Genomic DNA, 19,761 nt, shown 5'->3' on the forward strand with positions numbered 1-19,761 from the left:
TAGTTTTAGTTTTTCAGGTATTAGCAGGAAATCCTTGATTTGTTGAAGCTGTAAAGGATGAAATAATTCTGACACTGAGGTCAGGTTTGCTGTGTTTCTGACTGGGAGCTTACATTAGCTGTCTCCTGCTATTCTGTGAGCGCTTCCAAGGTGGACTTTCAAATTTGTGGGATTTTTCCCTTTTAGCTGTGTCCCACAAATGTTCTCAACACTCTTCATCACCACACTTTTACTTTTATCTACTGTGGGGGCGTAGTCTAAATATTCCCATATCGGGCTGTGTACTGTTTTCTGACTTGAACTTCTTCTTTATAGAAAATCGTAAAATGCACGTCAAGCAGCCACCCACTGGCACTAGCCCGTTATCTCAAGAAGTCAAACTGAACAGAACCCATTAAGAATCAAGAGAGAAAACTAAAAATTAAGCTGATTTGATCTGCAATTTAGTTTAGTTTGTTAGTTTTGCAGTGTTCATTGCAGTTTTTATTTAGTTCTTTCTTTTTTTTAAATTATCATTTTTATTTTTATTTCAGTTAAATGAATTATTCTTTCACTGCTAGTTTTAGTCTTAGTTTTAGTTAACTATAATAACCCTGGTTTACAGTGCAAAAAATTGTCTACTTTGCCTAGACATCAATTAAAATCATAACCAAAATGTCCCGTTCTCTCTCTCTCTGCCTTGACTAATGACCCATAACAATCTTTTGTTTCCCAGAGACAACCATTCACTCAATCATTCACATTTTCATTCAGAGATAACAAATTAATCTTGAATCTGAACACCTGCCTCATGAGTCTTCCAAACTTCATGAGGTAGATATTTCCTCAGGAGAATAGATTCTTCTGGTCTTGTATGCTGTACTATCTTCATCTCTGCATTGACTAAATCTTTGAAACTGGTTACTCATTGGATAGTTGACATTGTCATTGATGTGCTGACACTGTGAGGCAAAGAGAGGCTGTTATCATCTTAATCAATATAGCAAATAAACCACCTCTTCATTGTTCATCTCCATCTTCATCAGGTGTGCACGAAGGAATCCTTCTCAGGCTCAGACTGAAACCAGTTAGTCAACTCAACTCGTTATTAAACATTTTTATACATTTTATACAGACTTTTTGACTCTTCAAACCATAACCTTGATCATTTGTTTAAAAAAAAAAAAAAAAAGTGTCATTCAAAAATATTCAGTATAAATTTGCTTTATTCACGATTCATTTTAGCTATATATTTGGGTTTGGTGTATATATACACATATTATCATACACACGCATCGATGGCATGATTAGACACTGTGTAAAGATTAACATGCAGTAGATAAGACAGGGGCAGGGAGTTTTGGCTTTTAAGTGTTTTCTTCATTACCTTTGAAGATATTTAGAGTACACCAAACAAACCCTACATGTACAGTGTTCAGAAAGACAGAAATTATGTCTGACAGGCGAAAAAAGAAACAAAGCATTACTGCAAATAAATTATACTGTTCCCAAACAAAGGAAGAGAAACAAACAAACAAAATGCACATTCAACACTAGTGTGAAGACACAAAGAAAAGCTCACTTGTACATCTGAGTGTCCAGAAGTTCATGAAATGTAACATGTAACATGGCAGCATGACTTGCACAACAAAAACAAAACCAAAGCAACAAAATATTGTACTTAGTGAGTCCAATTAAAACTAGTGAAACATAAATGACAATATAATTTCCATTACAGATACAGGAGATCTCTGAGGTGAAGTTGTCCTTGAGTGATGTTTCTTTTCAGTTTCCATGGCCCTTTGAAACAAAGTTAAGCATCGGAGGGCAAAGTGCAAAACTGGCCACAGATCAGAGCTTATGGGCAAAAATTGCCCTTCATATGGGACTGGTGACATCACATAGCTGTATGTGCGTCCTTAAAGCAGGACCTAAGCTGCCGGTCTGGGCATCACAGTGGAACAATATTGGATTTAACAGTATACTGATACTGCATCCCTTCCAGTGCTTACAGTAGCAGACACGAGCCATTTATTACATTACTATTCTACTTAAAACAGGCTCAAAAACTCCCCATCCTAAACGTAAGTGAAGCTGATGGAAACAGTGAATCTACAGTATGCCGATGAGAGCTAGCGTCATATCAGTTTTATATTTGATCATTCAAATGTAAATAGAGACTGGTACTCATGCGGTGAGAACATTAAAAGTAGCCGGACAGCTTTCTCATTTTTTTCAACCTCTTTGACTTGTGAAGCTTTGTCAGCTGACACCAGACCTGATATAGAAATTTAAAGGTTCAGTTCATACAAATGACCATAGAAAACAAACAAACAAACAAACCAAAAGAAGACCCCCAATGGTATCTTACTGAAGCCATTGTTTGTTTTTTTGTTTTGTTTTTGATGAATTGATACTTTAAATAACTTTGGAAGACCAACAACAAATGGTTTGTCATTCTTGAGCATTTGTCATAAATGTACAGCAATTTCAAGATCAACCGTTAGAGAAATACAGTCAAACTCTGAATCATAACCATTAGATTAATTTGGAGGCAACTCTGTAGTAACCTGACAGACTAAATCAGTGGAAACTGCATCAAATATTCATCCTAAGAAGAGACTGAAATGCACTGAGCTACAGTATTTTTTGATTGTATGAAATACTTGACGCAGAAATTATGTTTCTATCTTGTCTAAATATTTCTGTAATGAAATGAGACGTGGTCTGAAACTAGAAACAGGTTAAATTATGTCACTTGCACAAAATAATCATATTTTAAGATTAAATATAGGATTAAAATGATGTTAAGATGGACATTTGTTGCACTACGCTCATTTCCAAATGAAGCAGACATTTGCATGGAAAAAGCCATTGGTGCATGGTTGTAACATACTTACGATAACCAGTAACTGGGAAATTCTTTATTTCCCTGCTAGATGGATGAACTATAGCACTGTGGCATCATTATAGCTTAAGGTCAGATATTGTGAATAAACAGAGTATCATGTCCTTTGTTCAAGCTGATCCCCAAACAGAAGAAGTTCCTGTTGCGCAAGAAGGGATAAATGATGTGGTTGTTGCATGTAGCCATGTCTTCTTTTTCATCTTTGTTCCTGTTTTATTATGCGTTCAGCAAACTGAGACTGTATGGCTTCACTCGTATGTGCTTGTGTGTGTGTTTCAGTCGGAGGGGCCGAGATCAAATAGCCTGCCTCACAGCTCCTTACATGGGTCGATTTGATTTGCACTCTTGCCTTGACGTTTAGCATTCAGCAGACTTGGACTGACACTTGTGCATCTGAATGCGAGTATGTTTCAGTCCTAAGGGGGGCAGGTGACGGTGGTAGGACAGCTCACATTAGAAGCTGTGATGGGGTGAGGGGGGGATGTTTGAAGGTATGTATACAGAAATTTCTCAGTCCAGGTAGATAGTGGGGCAGCCCTCACACCTCTGGCTGTTCAGCAGTGAAGAGTTGGGATGCGTCTGTGTGAATTTTCAGTTCGTAGCGTAGCCCTCACATCTCTGGCTGCTCTGCAGTAAGTGGCTGGGTTCGGGACTCGGGGGACTCGTAGCGCTGATGGAAGTTTCTTTTTCTCAGCTTCTCTGGAGCTTTTCTCCACAAAACAATCTCCTAAACACAGAGGCAGAGGAGCAAATGAAGGAAAACTTTCAATAATCACAGTTAAAATTGTTGTGGTTGTCAAAAGGTGCATACAAAAGAAAGGCTGTAATAGAAAAACAAGAACTAAAATAATGCAGAAATGGATAAGTGCACTTTAAAAGTCTTAAGAAAAACTCTCCTGAAGGACAGACAATCCGACTGTTGGTTAAAGGTGCAATATAGGACATTCAACCCCACAAGGTGACTGTTTCTAATTCAAGCTTCTGTCTCTTCTCTCTGCTTCTCCGACCGCACACGCATATTCGTGTATGCGAGTCCTTCCCTGTCCTCCCCACATCCATTTTTTAACATGGCAGCCAGGTCACAAACTTTTTCGCATTAAAGCTAAACAGCTCACTAAAATATTTTTCTGAAAACATTTTAGGTGATAAATAGGTATGAACTAACAAAATCTTGACCCATATCTGATCAGAGCTGCTTAGTTTGACAGTGTGATCTGAGGTTTATGACCAGTGTGCTTGGATGCCACTTTCTTTTGTTTCCCAACTTTATTGAGTGAACAACTATAGTGTATACATGTATTGTTTCTTACTAAAACACATTGTCTCTCCTTGGAGTCTAACAATTACTTCTTAATAACAAATAATGTCTGAATATTTTAAACTGCATTGTTTACATCCATATTTGCTTTGTGGAAGTCTCCTATTCACTGCCTTTTTTAGTCATTGCAACTTTTTTTTTTGCCGAAATGCCGCCACCAACTGTTGATAAGCAGAATAGCACGAAACCAACAACAGGATGTGAATTGTGCTGCCTTTGTGCTTGCATATGTGCGCACTTGCAAAACACAAAAGTGTCAACCACTCACAAAAATATCACTCCATATCATTACTAGAAGTCAAGAACTACACAGGATGCCTTTAATTTACAATTATTTACAATTGGATTATAAAAATATACCCTAAAATACCACTGATTAACTGAATCAACATTGCAATCAACTTATCATAGACAGAAAAACTCATGCTCATGCACAAAAAATGCATGCTTACTCTGCTGCTACAGGTCTGTGTGATAGAGAAGCTTGTAGTGAAGCACTAATACACAGATATTAAAATGCAATTGGAACTAAATATAACTTGGATGCAAATTCTGCTGGGTTATAAAATATATCCTATGATGCAGAGTGCTTTCTCTTGCTCTAAAGACATAAATAAATCACACAAAAGGAAACTCTGCTCTGAAAGTTACCAGTGTTAGTGTCAGAATGATATAGAGGTCCTGCTACTGGAAAAATAAACTAAGCTTAAGATCTGTGTCTAAACATGTAGAATACAATTAACAATATTGTTCATTTTTAAAGGCAATGTCAGATAAGAGATTAAGACAAAAAAATATCCACAAATATTTAGGTTACCTGTTGTTTAAAGTATCTCCTGTCTTCTTCGTCCACCAGCACCAGGTTTAGGAAGTAACGTACAGAGAACTTCTTGTTGACATCCCTCATGGTGGGTGTCATGTCATATCCTGTTAGGAATCAGAAGATGCGAAACACTCTCACTCAAACTTTATCTTCAATATATGTATTATCTTCAGATGATTGTAACAACTAAATCTTAAATAGCGCCTATGTCTTTGACAGCTTTAAAGCCCTGATTACCTTTGAAAACACCTCAGTGGCAGCATTACCAGCTAATACTCTTAAATAAAGAACTTACCTGCCAGGAACAGTCTGATAGGGATTGATTCTCCTTTAACTGGAGCTCCGTCCATGATCTCATACTTAGCAACCGTCTCCGTTTCTGTGGTAGTACTGGGACCTGAAAAGTAGGACAAGAACAACATTAAATAACACAGATGGAGAATGGTAAAGTGGAGCAGAACTGAAAGAAGCTTTGATGGTCTTCTTGGAGGACACGTTTTACAGCAGTGTCATGCTGCTGGTTGATAGATTCTCACCTATGCCTGTCATCTCCTTCTTAATGAGCTGCAGCTCCATGTGTTGGATCTTGATCCTGACCAGCAGGAAGTAAATCTTCCCAACAATCACGTCCTTTAGGTGGTATCTAGCAATGAAATTTTAACACGACATTTGGCATTTGACACTTTCATCTAAATTCATACTAAATTAAGGATAAAAGCATCCTATTTGGATTTGGGATTTACTGAAGCAACAAAGACTCTTATCAGAGTTAAAACAATAAGTTAAAACAATACTGGTCTTACTTGGATTTATTGTATTCGAACTCAATGTGAAGACAGTCTTCTATGCCGACCTCCATCTTAATTGAGTTGTTGACATCTGGGTAGGTGGCTAACTGGTGGACAATCAGCTCATACTCCTTCACAAGGTCAGACAAACGCCGGACTATTGTCACCCTGAGGAAATACCTGAAAAACACAAACAACCGAAGCTCAGGAATCTGACTGAAACAACTCGGGACATGCTGCCACCCACTGTATCAATTTGTAACAAGCATTTAACATTTCCAGAAGACAGCAAATGTATGTGTAGGATGTTTGCCTTTTCTCAAACTGAATATACCTTAGCCTGACGTTAGCTCCAGTGTAAGACTCGTAGGGCTTCTCCACCTGCATGAACTCAAAGTCGTAGCTCCTGTTCTGGGTGAGTTCTCCAGGTAAAGCCAACTCTTTCACCAAGTCTACAAATTCATGAGTGTTGCTCTTATCAGAGAACAGCTCTGAAACACAGAAGAGTGGATTTACAGAGGTTGGTGCATAATTCAAGACAGTTTAAACAAATTAGTAACCACAATAGTTTCCACATTTATCACACTTATTTAAGTGACAGAAGGCAAAGCATTATATATGACTTTTAATTCTGGATCCCATGTTCTTTCCACATACTACCCTCCTCCTACTGCAACTACAGTTGGAGGAGGATTTAACTCCACTATGGCAGGCTGCACATGACAGCCACATGCTCTGTTAAATCTTTTAGCCACGTGAGAAAACTATTTGCCTACTGTTGACAAGCAATTTTGCAGCTATGAAGCTAATGCACCCAATGAGCGTGTCAGATATTTCACAATGCATGCAGAAGGTAATAAATAATTATAAAGCTTAAGACAATTTAAAGGTTTTAGGTGTCAGACAGAATACATACATCGGCACCATCCTCCTACCACGAGAGCAACAGAATATTTAGGTTATGTTGTCATAGTTACCTCTTCATATCTCTAGCGGAAGGCAGTAAATTAAGAGTGATAACATAAAGTGATAAATGCAGCGCTTTGATCATGCTCACCTATCTGTCCAACAAACTCAATGCGGATGCCCTGGTGCTCAAGTCGTTTTCCTCCCTGCTTCACATTTAGATTGACCTGGAGGGCAAACATGTGCTGTGATCAAGTATCTTAAGAACCAAAAGGTGTGTTGTTACAATAATATGATAGCAATCGCTATTTAAAAATACCTCAAATACTTTGACACAGTGAAACTAAGAAATTCACCCTTTGAATTACATAGAAAAATCTTTCTTTATATTAGTATAATAACACATTTAGCCATCCTGTATTTGCTGTTACCACACTGATATGCATTTTTTAAAGTGTTGGTTCATCAAAACAAGGTAATCTCAAGAACAAACATTGTGAAGATGATATTTAATGACATTCCATGTTAAATTCATTGTTTCTAAATTGATGGTTGTGTTAGGTGACAGAAGACAAGTAGGAAGCCAACTGGCCAAACACAAGGATGAAAAAGTAATATCAGTTCGACCCTGATATTATCTAAAAAAGCTGATACATTCATGGATAATAAGCGTGACCACTTTGCATTCTACAAAAGTCAGAGCACATGTAACACACAAAAGATTTCCCACTGGGCTCAGTAAAAGAGACGATCCCAAAATAGACTGGTGTATGGCGGTTAAGTCCATCTTCTGCTGACTAAGTGCTGTTAACTAATTAAGAAAAAAATGCTTCATGTGTGTGGAATCCGGTTTCATATATATTGCAGACTGGGTTTACCTTGCCAGACACAGACTCTCCGTCGTAAAACAGGTAATGTTTCTCCACTTTCCCATCTTCTGTCTTCAACTCAGCTGTCTTTCTGTTCTCTGCATCGTTCAGCAGCACATCGATCTCACATACCGGCCCAAACAAACCCCCTAGGAAACTCTGGACACAGAGAACAAAAGCATGAGACACAAAATTACAGATAAGAATACAGCGTGCACTTCCGGAAACCAAACAGGACACCAGGACTCTACAGGATTTAAAAAAGCTGACTAGTTGTTGAAGCACTATAAACAGGACTGAGGCTGCATCAGATTTGTTTACAGGCATATTACAAATTACAACATACTCAATTACATCCAATTATTGCTTAAATGTAATTCATCATTATTTACAGCACCACAGCTGGTTAGAAAACATCTCAATGTGTGCACATGAATGTCAACACATCAGCTGATGGATTTGATCAGGACACAGTAACAGTCTGAAGATGTCACTATGTAAATGCTCACAGTCACTTGCTATCCATATTCTGGTAGAACAATGACATCTATCATTTCCACACTAATATCATCACTCATTGCCTGCTGCACAACCACATTATTTCCCTCTGAGCTGGCACAAAGTAACAAACACACCATGCTTCAACATGCAGGAGCAGCAAATCTGGAGATGAATCAGCCCAATCATCAAGATGTCACTGGTTGGACAGGAGTAGGATGCTTTCATTCACTGCATCCCAAGAGTGGGTGCATTTTTAATAAAGCTGACTTGGCCCCTGTGAAGAAACCAAATCTCCCCACTGAAGTAGACATGAGCAAATTACAGGGTTAGTAACTACAACACAGCATCTTAGTCAGTGGGTTTAAACTTGGGGTGTAATTTATCCTTTGAGTAATTAAATCAATGAGCGATTAATTATTTTCCACGTTGTATATCCTTTAAACATTAATAGTAATTATGTAATTTCAGGAGCAGTTGCTGGGAGGCTATTTCAACATCTGTCTGTGACATGCTTCACATTGCATCAAGCTAACCGGTCAACAACATCCCCATAACATGTGACACATGACATGTCTCTAAGTAGGTCGAGTATTAACAACTTTGTATAAAAGGAACAGGTTATTTTAGATATTCACACCAACACATTAAGTTGCTGCAAGCCCGTCAGCTAACCAAAATATCATAGAGAAACAGAGGCGGCCTCGCACTGTGCTAACACAGCTAGCTTTCCTGTCAGGTTTAAAGAGCAAATAGCTACTGTCAAGCGACGCCTGCAAGTTCGTGTTAATGTTGAGTTACTTATCAATAGACATGACAACTGCTTTCAATGCTGTCCGGACAGCTGATGCCTGTTTTTACACTCACCATCTCGGCCGTCTAGACAAGTTGAAGCTAAACAGCTAGCCTCGCTCCGTGTAGCCAGTCTGTCTGAACCAGGAGGTAGTATCAAGGTACAGTCATGTGACCCGGGTCATGTGTGTGGAGGGCGGGGGAGGATGTCCAGCTGTGCACAACCCCCTCTAATTTTTTGGACTTTTTGTGTAATCTTTTATGTTTTCTGACTTATTGTCTCATTTTAATATTTATTGAAATTAACCAATGTGAGAAGTTTGGAGGGAAACATCACTATTTGGTGGAGCTGTTAACAACTCATAGAAATCTGAAATGTGACCCTGACTACAAACTGCTTTTTGTAAAATGTTAAAAGCCAAAAATACTTTTAATCTTTAACAATGTGTTGTATTTTAAAAACGTTATGTTATCCATTGTGTCAAATCTTCTTTGAAAAGAAACTAAAGTTGTCAAATAAATGTATTGGAATAGAAAGTAGCAGTATTTCCCTTCTGAAATGTAGTGGAGTGGAAGTATAAAGCAGAATCAAATGGAAACACTCAGTTAAAGTACAAGTACAGCAAAACTGAATTTAAGTGCAATTCTTGAATAAATGTATATTAATTTTCCACTTCTTATAACCGCCTACTATATGTGTATAAATAACATGTCACTTTTTTAAAACCATCACTCCTTTGCACTATTTGCATCCTGTTTATAGTCCACACAAACAATTTGCACCTGTTTACAGTCCTTCATTTCTGAAGGTTGTTGTTTATTTTTTGTAAATTCACAGAGAGATACTAAACTGGAGTCAGTTCTTGAGTAAATGTACGTTGTTACTATACACCACTGTTTAAGACTGACTTGAAAAATTGTCCATTATATGCAAATACTGATAGATCTGTTATAAGCCAGTATTGACCAATAATATTGCTACTGTATCATCATAATAGCGTATAATAGACAAAACTGTCTAATTTAGTATTTATGATTAGTAGCCTACAGCATTACACATTCTCTTTATTTTAGAAAAAGTAGTTTTACACGATCACTTCAGTTTGTAGATAGTCTGTCATGTCGTCAGCAAACATACAATTGAGGGTGACTGAGAAGATGAAAAACAGAAATGTTACAAAACAGAACTGAACACTGTTGATATAAATCTTTTATTAATAGAAGTATTTAATATGCAAATTAGACAATGCAGAGCATGGTCGAAATGGATGCATGTGCACGATACATACATTGAATATGTTTCAGGTCACAGTGGTTAAGATTGCGTGAATCTCTTCCTGAGGGCTTTTTGTGTGCAAGGTTCTCTTGCTCCATCTAACAGACCAGAAGTTCCCAAAATAGGTTGCATAATTGTCCTGGATAAAAATATTAAGTGTCACAACATTTGAGACAAAGGGATCAAATAATATAAATAAGTCCAGTTTTGTGTGTTTTAAAGGAACACATGCCTTATCGGCTCCAAAAAAATTAGTTAGAACCTCAGCTACAATGGTGAGCAATGCACAGACGACAAAGGTGACATCCAATATTGCACTGGTCAATTATTTAAAAGCATACTTTAAGTGTACATCAAAAAACCATTTCACAACTGACAATTCTTTTCCACAAGAAAGCAAACTAAAGTGTGTACAGTGTGTCTCATGAAAGCAGACCATTCTTTTAGCTTCTTATACTTTGTTGTTCTTTTGCTCCTGAAGAGAATAAATCCCATCAATAACACTGAAAATATAAATTACATATATTTTGGCCATTGTCGATCTCTCAGCAACCAAGTTTTTTCCACCACGAGGTGATGATGCTATATCTGTTATATTATTTGGATTGAGAGGTTAGAAGCAAATAAAATGCTAGCCTGTATGTGTGTCTGTGTGTGCGTGTGGGTTAGGGTCTACAGCTGCAGAAGGTGGTCGTCTTTCATCTCCTGCTCTGCTGGTTTTGCCTCATCAGGCAGAGACCGGGTGTACCTCCTCATATCACTTGTATCTGCCCGTCCACCTACAAGAAGGACAACAAAGACAGATCAGGCTATGTGAAACAGAAAAAAGGAGGGCCTAGGCATGAAGGAGGAAGTACAAAACAATCCCATCCATGCATTTAAGACCTTTTAAAGAAAAAATCACCTTTGAATGGCTCTGTGTCTGTCTCTGTCCAGGACTCCCCAGAGCCCATTTCAGCCACAAAAGCCTGGTCTCCGATGAATGAACCTTCAGATCCAGAGCCTTCATAAAGGCCAGAACCTTCCTCAGGCAGCAGAGGAGACTCCCTGTCTTCACTGGTTGTCTGTGATTCGTCCTCTTCCTCTTCCACTTCATCATTTTCATCCTCCCCCCCGAATAGATCCTCATCCTCGTCCTCGACTGGACTCTCATCCTCCACAGGCTCTGCCTCTCTGGAATCACAAGAATAAAAACATTGAGAAACATTGATCTGGTTCGTCTGATCAAAGCTGTTGTTTTGGCAGGCTGCCTCACTTTATCACTTGAATATATTAACGTTAATGTTACTTTCTTGTCTACATTTTAAGTGCATGTAGAAACAACAACAAAGTAATGGAAACTTCACAAACTTGACATAGACACCCCATCGCCATCATCTTTTCTGTAGTTTGATTTCAGTTACAAATTTTCCGGTTTGTGTATTTGTATTCTGCGCTGAAGTATGCTCTTTTGACTCTTTTGACAAAAGCTGTTTGACCTTCATGGAGCATTTTCCTATATGTTCATTTCAAGTTTTGGATCACTAACCATATTTAACATAGACATCCATTATTATAGCAGTATAAAAATAACAAAATCCAAAAAGCATGATATTTCCTCTTTAAGGGTCAAAGGTTGATGGGTGTTTTTAATGTAAACTGAAAGCTTGAAACAGCAGTCATTTCTTGAACCCTTTCTAAATTATAATCATATTATTTATATTTCCTTTTTTTCTGAGACAATTAAGACCTTTAAAACACAAGCTCTCCCCACCTAACCTGACTTTAACTTATTTTTTGTTCTGTAAACTATGCTCATATATCAAGGCCTGTTGAAGTAATCCAGTCCAGGTAAGAAATTACAATTTCTGCTTTAATTAGTCAGTTACTCTATCCCTTAAACATGTAACCTGTTGATTCACAAACCAGAGGATCAGACCAGCATGGCACATACACAGATGCTAAACAATAGACCAGAAACAGTGGCCCACCGGGCGTCACAGCCCACTTCCTCTCAACACTTCCCTCTGGCTTCCTCTACAAGGCGAGCTGCAAAAGGGAAGGCTGCAGCTCAGGCTGTCGTGTTTTTTAAGAGAATGATGTAGGAGGCCAGATAAGAGTGTTGCTGACAACAGAGATATTTCAATAGGAACATTCTTAAACTTTTTTATTCAGTCTGTCTCTCCAACAATCCTTTCCACTTGCTAACAAACTCCCCTACACTCCTTTTCTGCTCTTAAGTCACTGATGACTTACAGGATGTTGTTTGTCAAAGGCTTTATAAACGTGTATACACAATTTTAAGATGGACTTTTAACCACTTTTATTAACAGTAAAAACATGTGCTTTGGCTCGTTGATGCTCACTGTATTCTCACTGTAACCCACTAAGTATTTTCTGTGGAACTGTCATTTTATAAAATAAATGAAGAGTTTACATGGTTATTTATATGCAGGGTACATCTGCAACAGTTCATTTAATCAAAACAAACTGTGTAATTTCAACATCACTGCAGATTGACCTCAACTGGAAAAAATGATTTGTGGTATTCATTTTTTTAAAGTTTCCTTTTTTGTATGTGTGCTCATTAACTGATAGCATCAATGTCAGTTAACAGGAACTCTATAGAGGAAACTGAGGGCTAAGACCAAGATCGTGCTACAGACTTTCTAACAGTCACACACACATTAAAACTAATCATTTCACACATACCATATGCGCGCGCACACACACACACACACACACACACACACACACACACACACACACACACACACACACACACACACACACACACACACACACACACACACACAGTTTTTCGGCGTCTCATTATTTCCAGAGTGGTCACAGTTTTGAAGTTAGAGTTAAACTAAATGGAACAATCTGGATCCAGAGACTAAATAAAAGCAACGGTTTGAATTCCTTTTAAGCTCAAACTATTTGTGATGTGATCACAATTTGTACTTCTGCCAAGAGAGTTGGTTGAGGGTTCTTTTTAAGTAATCAAAACTGTCATAAAGCTCACAGGGAAACAAAAAGTAATGAACTTTTCACATCAGAGGGAACATGGGGTGTGAATAAGTCCTTTTAAAGACACAGGGTGTAACCTCTGCATGGGTTTTGAATGCCTTCCACAAGATATTAAGACAAAAAATATTAATTATAATTTAGCAATTCAATTTAGCAACATGGGAGCACAAGAGAGATTATTTCCAGTCTGTCATACCTGTCCTGCCATCTATTTTTTAAATTGATATAAAAACTTCCCATGACAAACATACACAAGTATTTCAGTTTTGAATTAAGCCCTCAAACCACATGAGGCTCACTGCTGACAGGTACAATCTACAAGTTTTAATTTCTAGAAGAAATTAAAAACTTTTTGATCTGCTAAATTATTCCTATTCAGGGCAACTGAGAAAATGAACATGACAAGTTCCCAACCCAACACGCCGACCATATAAGAATTAGCAAAGGAAGACAAGGTGACATAAAGATGATTCTGGTCGGAGTAAAACCATAGATGGCATCATCACAGCCAACATTACATTTCAGAGATGAATTTTAAAAGTAGCACTGCATATATGAACAGAATTGAGTGCAGAAAATATGATCCTTCAAAGAAGTTAATGCTATTTGTGTATTTGTACACCTTACATCATCATGAGTACATCAATCTTTCTCAGTTGACTATTTCAACATGATGCCACAACTGAGTAAATTCCTCTTTATTGGAGACTGAAATACACTCAACTGTGCTTCCAGAGGGCACTAAGTTTCTTCACCATGAATACACCAACCAAATGTCTGTAAATACATTAATGTAATTTCACTCTTTACAGCTCATTAAATACAATATGTCAGGGAGTTTAGACTTTCATACTGTACATTTTCTCATGATACCATATAAAAACCTGCTTTAAAAACTTGATATGCTCAATATAAAACCACCTATATCTAGCACCTTAAATTATCTGTGCTCCTTCTTCTTTACTTTGTGTAAATGAAAAATAAACTCTAGCTCTAACGTTCCTGCCCTCTGTTGTTCCTTTTCTCCTTCTTTTTTGCCTAAATGTCGTCCTCTATTTTGGTTTTTCTTGGCCACCTACCTCACACTTACAAAAACACACAACACATGAGTGCACACACAAAGACACACAATAACTGTTGTGCTGTTGGAGCGTTTGTCAACCAAGTTAACAGATCCAATGCAGAATCAGCATTTCTAAATTTAACATCTGCATTTATCCAACAACAGTGTGTCCAAGATGGTTGCGTTGTTTTTCCAGACTCGTTTGTAGACACATTGAAGTGATTTCACTGCCGCTGTGACACTGTCACCTGAGTTTTAGCAACTAAACCATCAAATCCCACTCAAAATGATGCAAACACACAGCATATGAATACTTACAGATACTGTGCAGTGGAAGCGGGCAGTTTGGCAGGCAGGTCTGGACTCCACGCCATCTCTGGACTTTGGTAAGTCACACAGTTCGCCTGGTCGCCATCAGGGTTACACTTTACAAATTTATATGTAGCACCTGTGGGTGCTCCTGGAGAGTGAAAGAAGATTGTTATTGTTGAAGTTATGGTTTATATCATGGAGCATTTTATGCAACATTCATTTAGTCAGAGTATTTGTGAGCAACACATGGTAACTCATCTGGATCAGTTCAGTGTGATAATAAGGGTTTACTAGCTCCACATTTGCAGTGTTTCAGGAGATTACAACATTATTCTGCAACAGCGTAATTTGACAGTTGGCCTAATGGGTTTCAGAGTTGTTTATTCACCTAAGTGATGTGCTACAATAGGAAGTAATAGTTTCACCATATTTTCTCAACACATAGCAGATTGTTGATACAGAGTTTATCTGATGCCAAAAGAATTAACTGTTATTTCCACCAATATCTGCAGATTGATGTTAAGAAAACAACCATCAAATGTTTCCCCAATACAGCAAGCAAGATAACACTCATGGCATTAGCCATCCCTGGAAGACAAAGTTTGAGTTCAAAAGCCCTGTCTTTTTGTCACATCCAGGCTGTTGGGCTGTTGTCATTGTTTGAAAGTTTTGATGGTTTAGAAAAACACTTACATAGCAAACATGCAAACAGGCAAACATGAAATGTTTGAAAAAAACAAAGTTGCTGTGACATTTCCTCATCACACTGATACAACTATCAAAGATATCCAGCACCATCTATTTCATCTCACACTTGTACCAGTATCAGAACAATTTCACAAGAAATACGGGTGTTCGTAGTTGGGTGGATTCCTTTTTGACGGCTGTGTGTGAGTAAAACTTGTAAGATAAGAACATCAGTAAAGAGGAAGGCAGTGTTACACCTAATATAAAGTGATGATTAAGTGTTGATAGAGTGAAGGTGCTATGTTTGGTGCCTGTATGGTTTTGGTGCGTGTATGTGTTATATGACACAAGTAATAAAGTAAGGCATCATTATAATCTCAATTATTAATCTTCATTCTACTTAATAAAGCTGATATTCATATTTAGGCTTTTTAACCTAATCTTTTGTTAAAAGGCTGTAAAAAGAGCATCAGTACAAATAATTTGAACAATTACAAGAAGAACAGATTAACCAGAGAAACAGACTTAGGTTAATAAACAGATGGCTTGTTGGTTTAATAATAAAAGGTGAATACAATATATAATTCAGAATAAATTGGAATGTTATTTCCATTTTGGTCAGATATACCCAGCCTCTTCCTTTATGTATTCATAGACAACGTGTGTCATTGTGAAAGTCCAAAAAGTCCCTTACATCAGTGGTTCCTCTTACATCAGTGATTCTCAAAGTGGGTCTCATGGTATCCCCAGCAATAAAGGGAACAATTAACTTTTTAACTAATTTTATACCGTTTATGTAATAAAACATCTAAAAGCAAAACTCTTCTTCATCAGATGGAGAACCCTAGGACAAACGCTTATCAAATAGGGGTCTAATTTGTGTACATTTAGGGGTCTTTGACCTGCAAAAGGTTTGAGATACACTGTCTGACGTTACATGTACAAAATGTTCACAGTGAAATGCCCCGACTCTAATACGAAAGTTACCTCTCAAGAGCCTCAGAGTGTAGTTCCTCATTACAGGAAATCATCCTCAGAAACACAATGTTTGATTTGTGTGTTATTATTATTATTATTATTATTATTATTATTATTATTATTATTATTATTATTATTAGCCTGTAAATCTATAGCTATAGTTATTCTGCTGATCAGCTAGGGAGATTTACCATCAGCCCAACAATGAGGACACAGAACCATAACGATGGCAAATGAGTCATATATTTACTGTAATGACTTAAATGTTGACAGTCAAAAAACTGTGAAACTGAACATTTCTTATAACTTGATGGACCCTGATTGCCCCCAGACCTCAGTTTGGGCCACTCTTCGTTATTGTAAAGATGTTCCTCGGTGGTACTCAAGCTATCTGGATGTTTGTACTTGTTTCAACTTCCTACCAAAGCCTGTCCAAATAAAGCCTTAACTGTAAGTCGGTAAAAGAGCTACAAAACAAGTTAGATTTTATGAGAATAAACTCCCGACTTACCCTGTCCGTTATTTAAGGCGAGGCAGGAGATGACGAGGAGCAGAATAAGTTTCATCTCGTTTTTTCTTCCTTTCACGTAACACCAAATAAAATCTAAAGACACTGCTTTCCAAAATGAAGCTTCTTAACACGCAGAAGAATATGTGTGAAGTGTCTGAGACAAGCCAAACTACCCCTAACAGAAAGAGCTCAGCCCTCTGAGTGCGTCATGGTTTCCTGCAGTCTTCTTGCGTGTAGAGTTGCTGAACATCCTCAGCGGAAACTTGCTTTTGCTACCTCAAATATCAGATATCAGGTTTGCGTAACTCCGCACTTTGACGTAGGAAATACCAAAAGATATCAGCCAAGATTCAATCAGTGTTTTGATAGCGATAGCGACAATTTTTCTTAATTGGCTTGTTATGAATTGGGATAAAAGCATATTTGAAGAGCTTCTTCGGTCAAGATTAATTCAATTCAGTTGTTTTTAACTGTCTTCTGTTCATACACAAAGTTATTTTATATTTTCTTTGTGTGTAAGAAAACGAATGTGGTGTATCACCTCATTAGATTACTTCGTTTTCGTTTAAAGTTAAGAAATCCTAACTTTGCTCTCTGAAGTTTCCCAGAGTTAAACAGAAAATGTTGAGAAGTATTAACACCAACAGTATCACCTTAGTCAACATAAGGAAAAGCAATTATTGTGTGGGAAAGTACTGGGGCCTGCATGGGGTTTAAGTACTTATTACACCCTGGACTCCACGGTAACTGCCCCATCTCCTGAGACACCTGTATAACACATTACTCCCTCTCTCTCTCTCTCTCTCTCTCTCTCTCTCTCACTCACTCTCTCTCTCTCTCTCTCTCTCTCTCTCTCTCTCTCTCTCTCTCTCTCTCTCTCTATCTCTCTCTCTCTCTCTCTTCTCTCTCTGTGTGTGTGTGTTTTTTTTTTAATTAGTTTATTGATAAACTAATAAAATATAATCCATTGCTGGAGATGAATCAAACCCAATATAGTTCAAATAAGCTTGAAAATATTACCATGGCCACAATGGCCACCAGGTCATTCCGTGTAATTAAAAAACTTTAAAAATCCTAAATTTTCCCCTTAATACTCCTACACTCTTTTACTTTTCTGTAATTTCCCAGCTTGGGATCAATAAAGTATATCTATCTATCTTACAGTGGAGTATTTTTACACTATTATCACCTTTACCTAAAAGATCTAAACATCACTCCCACGATTGTCTATATCAGTGTGATTCCTTACTGTGCTCTAAGTGCTGGTAAACACAAGTTAAGACATTTCAATTGTCGACAGCTGGAATGTCCCAGGGCCTCGGGCAGCTGACGGGCATTTACTCGATTAATTCTACCGATGACTCAGAAGTGTCAGGAAGCTCTGCGGCTGCTGAGAACTAGCAGCAAAATACATGTGAATAAGAGAGAAGTAGAGTTGTAGGTTATGTTGCAAACTTGTGATGCAATGGGTGTGTGAGTCTAAAGAAGTATGAATAATGGAGAGAACACTCAGAGACTTTTGTGGTGTCAGTAATAAACCTTCCCTCTTCTGACAGTAATAGCAGATTAAGAAAACATTTTAGGCATCTAATATTTCTAATGCAGGTGTCGTGGAAAGGAGATCACTAACTTTAAAAAATGAGATTCTCAGACACAGGTGAAGATTGAATCAGTACAATCTGTCCCTTCACAGTTTTATCAGATATCTGGATCTCCTTTTTGTCCTCTTCTATTTAAAAAAACCCACTTCAAAGTGAACACCAGAAATTAAATATTAAATATTTGACATAGGAAACAGTCTTCTCAACTAGCAAGTGGCCTGTTTAGTTTATGGCCTAAACTACAGACTGCAGCATGCAATGGTGATGTCTATTATTTTATTTATGTATTTATTTTAAATGTTTTATCTTGTATTGGAAGTGCACAGCAAGCAACTGACAAGTCACATACAAGACATGACAAGGCAAGGAAAGCATACAACAACAAATACACACAGACTTGCATATTCAACAGAAGGCATCTGAGTGTACTATAAGAAAACATTTTTATATATTTGTTTACATTTCAGTTCTCTGCTGTGATACAGTAACAGGTACTGCGTCAACACCGCTCACTCTTGTGGCAATTTCAAATAATTTGAAAAGATGGAGGAGACAGACTGGAGTAACTTTGCAACACAGGAGGGCCCCAACATCATCAACATCAGCCGAATCCATCTCAAAGTTCATTTTTCTCCTTTTCCACAACTCCAGCCTTTTAAACAATATTCAGTCAGGAGCTGCAGTGGTAAAGAGTGGCTTGGACACACACATACAACAGTGAGTATAACAAAGTGTTTATGATATCTGGCCCCCTCTTCAATATGCTTGAACAGTCTGATCCACTGACCCGTGAGTGCATGTGTGTGTGTGTGTGTGTGTGTGTGTGTGTGTGTGTGTGTGTGTGTGTGTGTGTGCGTGCGTGCGTGCTTGTGTGTGTGTTACTGTCAGCACTCCGTCAAATATTTGTCGAGTTCTTGTACAGCAGAGACCGGTGTGGCTCTGTGAGCTGAATATTGCATTCCTCTCTTTGACTGACTTTGTGTTCTTCTTACTGCTATTCTTCCGCTGCATCTTTGTGTCTTTTATGCCCCTATCTCATCTGTGTCAGGCAAGACGAGAGGAAGACCCAGAGCTGGAGCGAACAGTTTGTTTTAGCTGACATATCTCTACGATGCCACAGGAAGTGGTAACATCAATTGCTATCATTTTCCCTCAGGAAATGACACACTAGCCTGCCCAGCCTCACCACCGCACACCACGCACGCACACACATACACAGTACACGTACCCACATATACATATTTTGACACACTTATGAGACAAATACCTACTTACACACATCACAAATCCTTTCCAGGAGCTTCTCCCCTGCACAAAACTAAATATACAAGCCATTTAAACAAAACACTATTATTCCTATACAGTCAATAATATCTGATATTTGTATGATATACGCGTGTTTTCCTGCAGCAGTCAGTGTGTTATTGCACCTATAAAAAG

The 19,761-nt window shown here is 37.9% G+C and overlaps 2 protein-coding genes across 3 annotated transcripts; both read right to left on the bottom strand.

The window, feature by feature from the left end:
- Positions 1–1,193: 1,193 nt before the first annotated feature.
- Positions 1,194–9,024, bottom strand: vps26a (VPS26, retromer complex component A). 2 transcript variants are annotated; one of them, XM_062421686.1, is made up of 10 exons: positions 8,957–9,001; positions 8,227–8,390; positions 7,601–7,750; positions 6,874–6,949; positions 6,151–6,307; positions 5,832–5,996; positions 5,565–5,671; positions 5,324–5,425; positions 5,023–5,132; positions 1,194–3,614 (listed from the first exon to the last, which is right to left on the bottom strand). In XM_062421686.1, the coding sequence occupies exons 2-10, from the start codon at positions 8,227–8,229 to the stop codon at positions 3,498–3,500; spliced, it is 987 nt and encodes a 328-aa protein (XP_062277670.1). In that variant the 5' UTR covers positions 8,230–8,390; positions 8,957–9,001; the 3' UTR covers positions 1,194–3,497. The 2 variants fall into 2 exon arrangements, with proteins under 2 accessions (XP_062277670.1, XP_062277674.1); XM_062421690.1 differs by lacking the exon at positions 8,227–8,390 and having other exon boundaries at positions 8,957–9,024.
- A 1,054-nt stretch (positions 9,025–10,078) lies between these two features.
- On the bottom strand, positions 10,079–16,926 carry srgn (serglycin). The gene is made up of 4 exons (XM_062421682.1): positions 16,721–16,926; positions 14,551–14,692; positions 11,062–11,330; positions 10,079–10,936 (listed from the first exon to the last, which is right to left on the bottom strand). Exons 1-4 carry the CDS (start codon positions 16,773–16,775, stop codon positions 10,830–10,832), a joined length of 573 nt encoding a protein of 190 aa, XP_062277666.1. The 5' UTR covers positions 16,776–16,926; the 3' UTR covers positions 10,079–10,829.
- Between the last annotated feature and the right edge of the window lie 2,835 nt (positions 16,927–19,761).

The sequence above is a fragment of the Scomber scombrus genome, chromosome 1 (genome assembly GCF_963691925.1).
Source record: "Scomber scombrus chromosome 1, fScoSco1.1, whole genome shotgun sequence".
NCBI lineage: Eukaryota > Metazoa > Chordata > Actinopteri > Scombriformes > Scombridae > Scomber > Scomber scombrus.

Bases quoted from the DNA above. Each gene is read 5' to 3' on its own strand.
- vps26a (XM_062421690.1), bottom strand. The intron at 6,950-7,600 runs GTAAACCCAGTC...TTTGCCCTCCAG, and splicing joins GAGAGTCTGTGTCTGGCAAG to GTCAATCTAAATGTGAAGCA. The intron at 5,672-5,831 runs GTAAGACCAGTA...TTTCATTGCTAG, and splicing joins TTCGAATACAATAAATCCAA to ATACCACCTAAAGGACGTGA.
- srgn (XM_062421682.1), bottom strand. From the start codon at position 16,775: ATGAAACTTATTCTGCTCCTCGTCATCTCCTGCCTCGCCTTAAATAAC. The intron at 14,693-16,720 runs GTAAGTCGGGAG...TTCACTCTCCAG, and splicing joins CGCCTTAAATAACGGACAGG to GAGCACCCACAGGTGCTACA. The intron at 10,937-11,061 runs GTGATTTTTTCT...TCCTTCTTGTAG, and splicing joins AGACACAGAGCCATTCAAAG to GTGGACGGGCAGATACAAGT.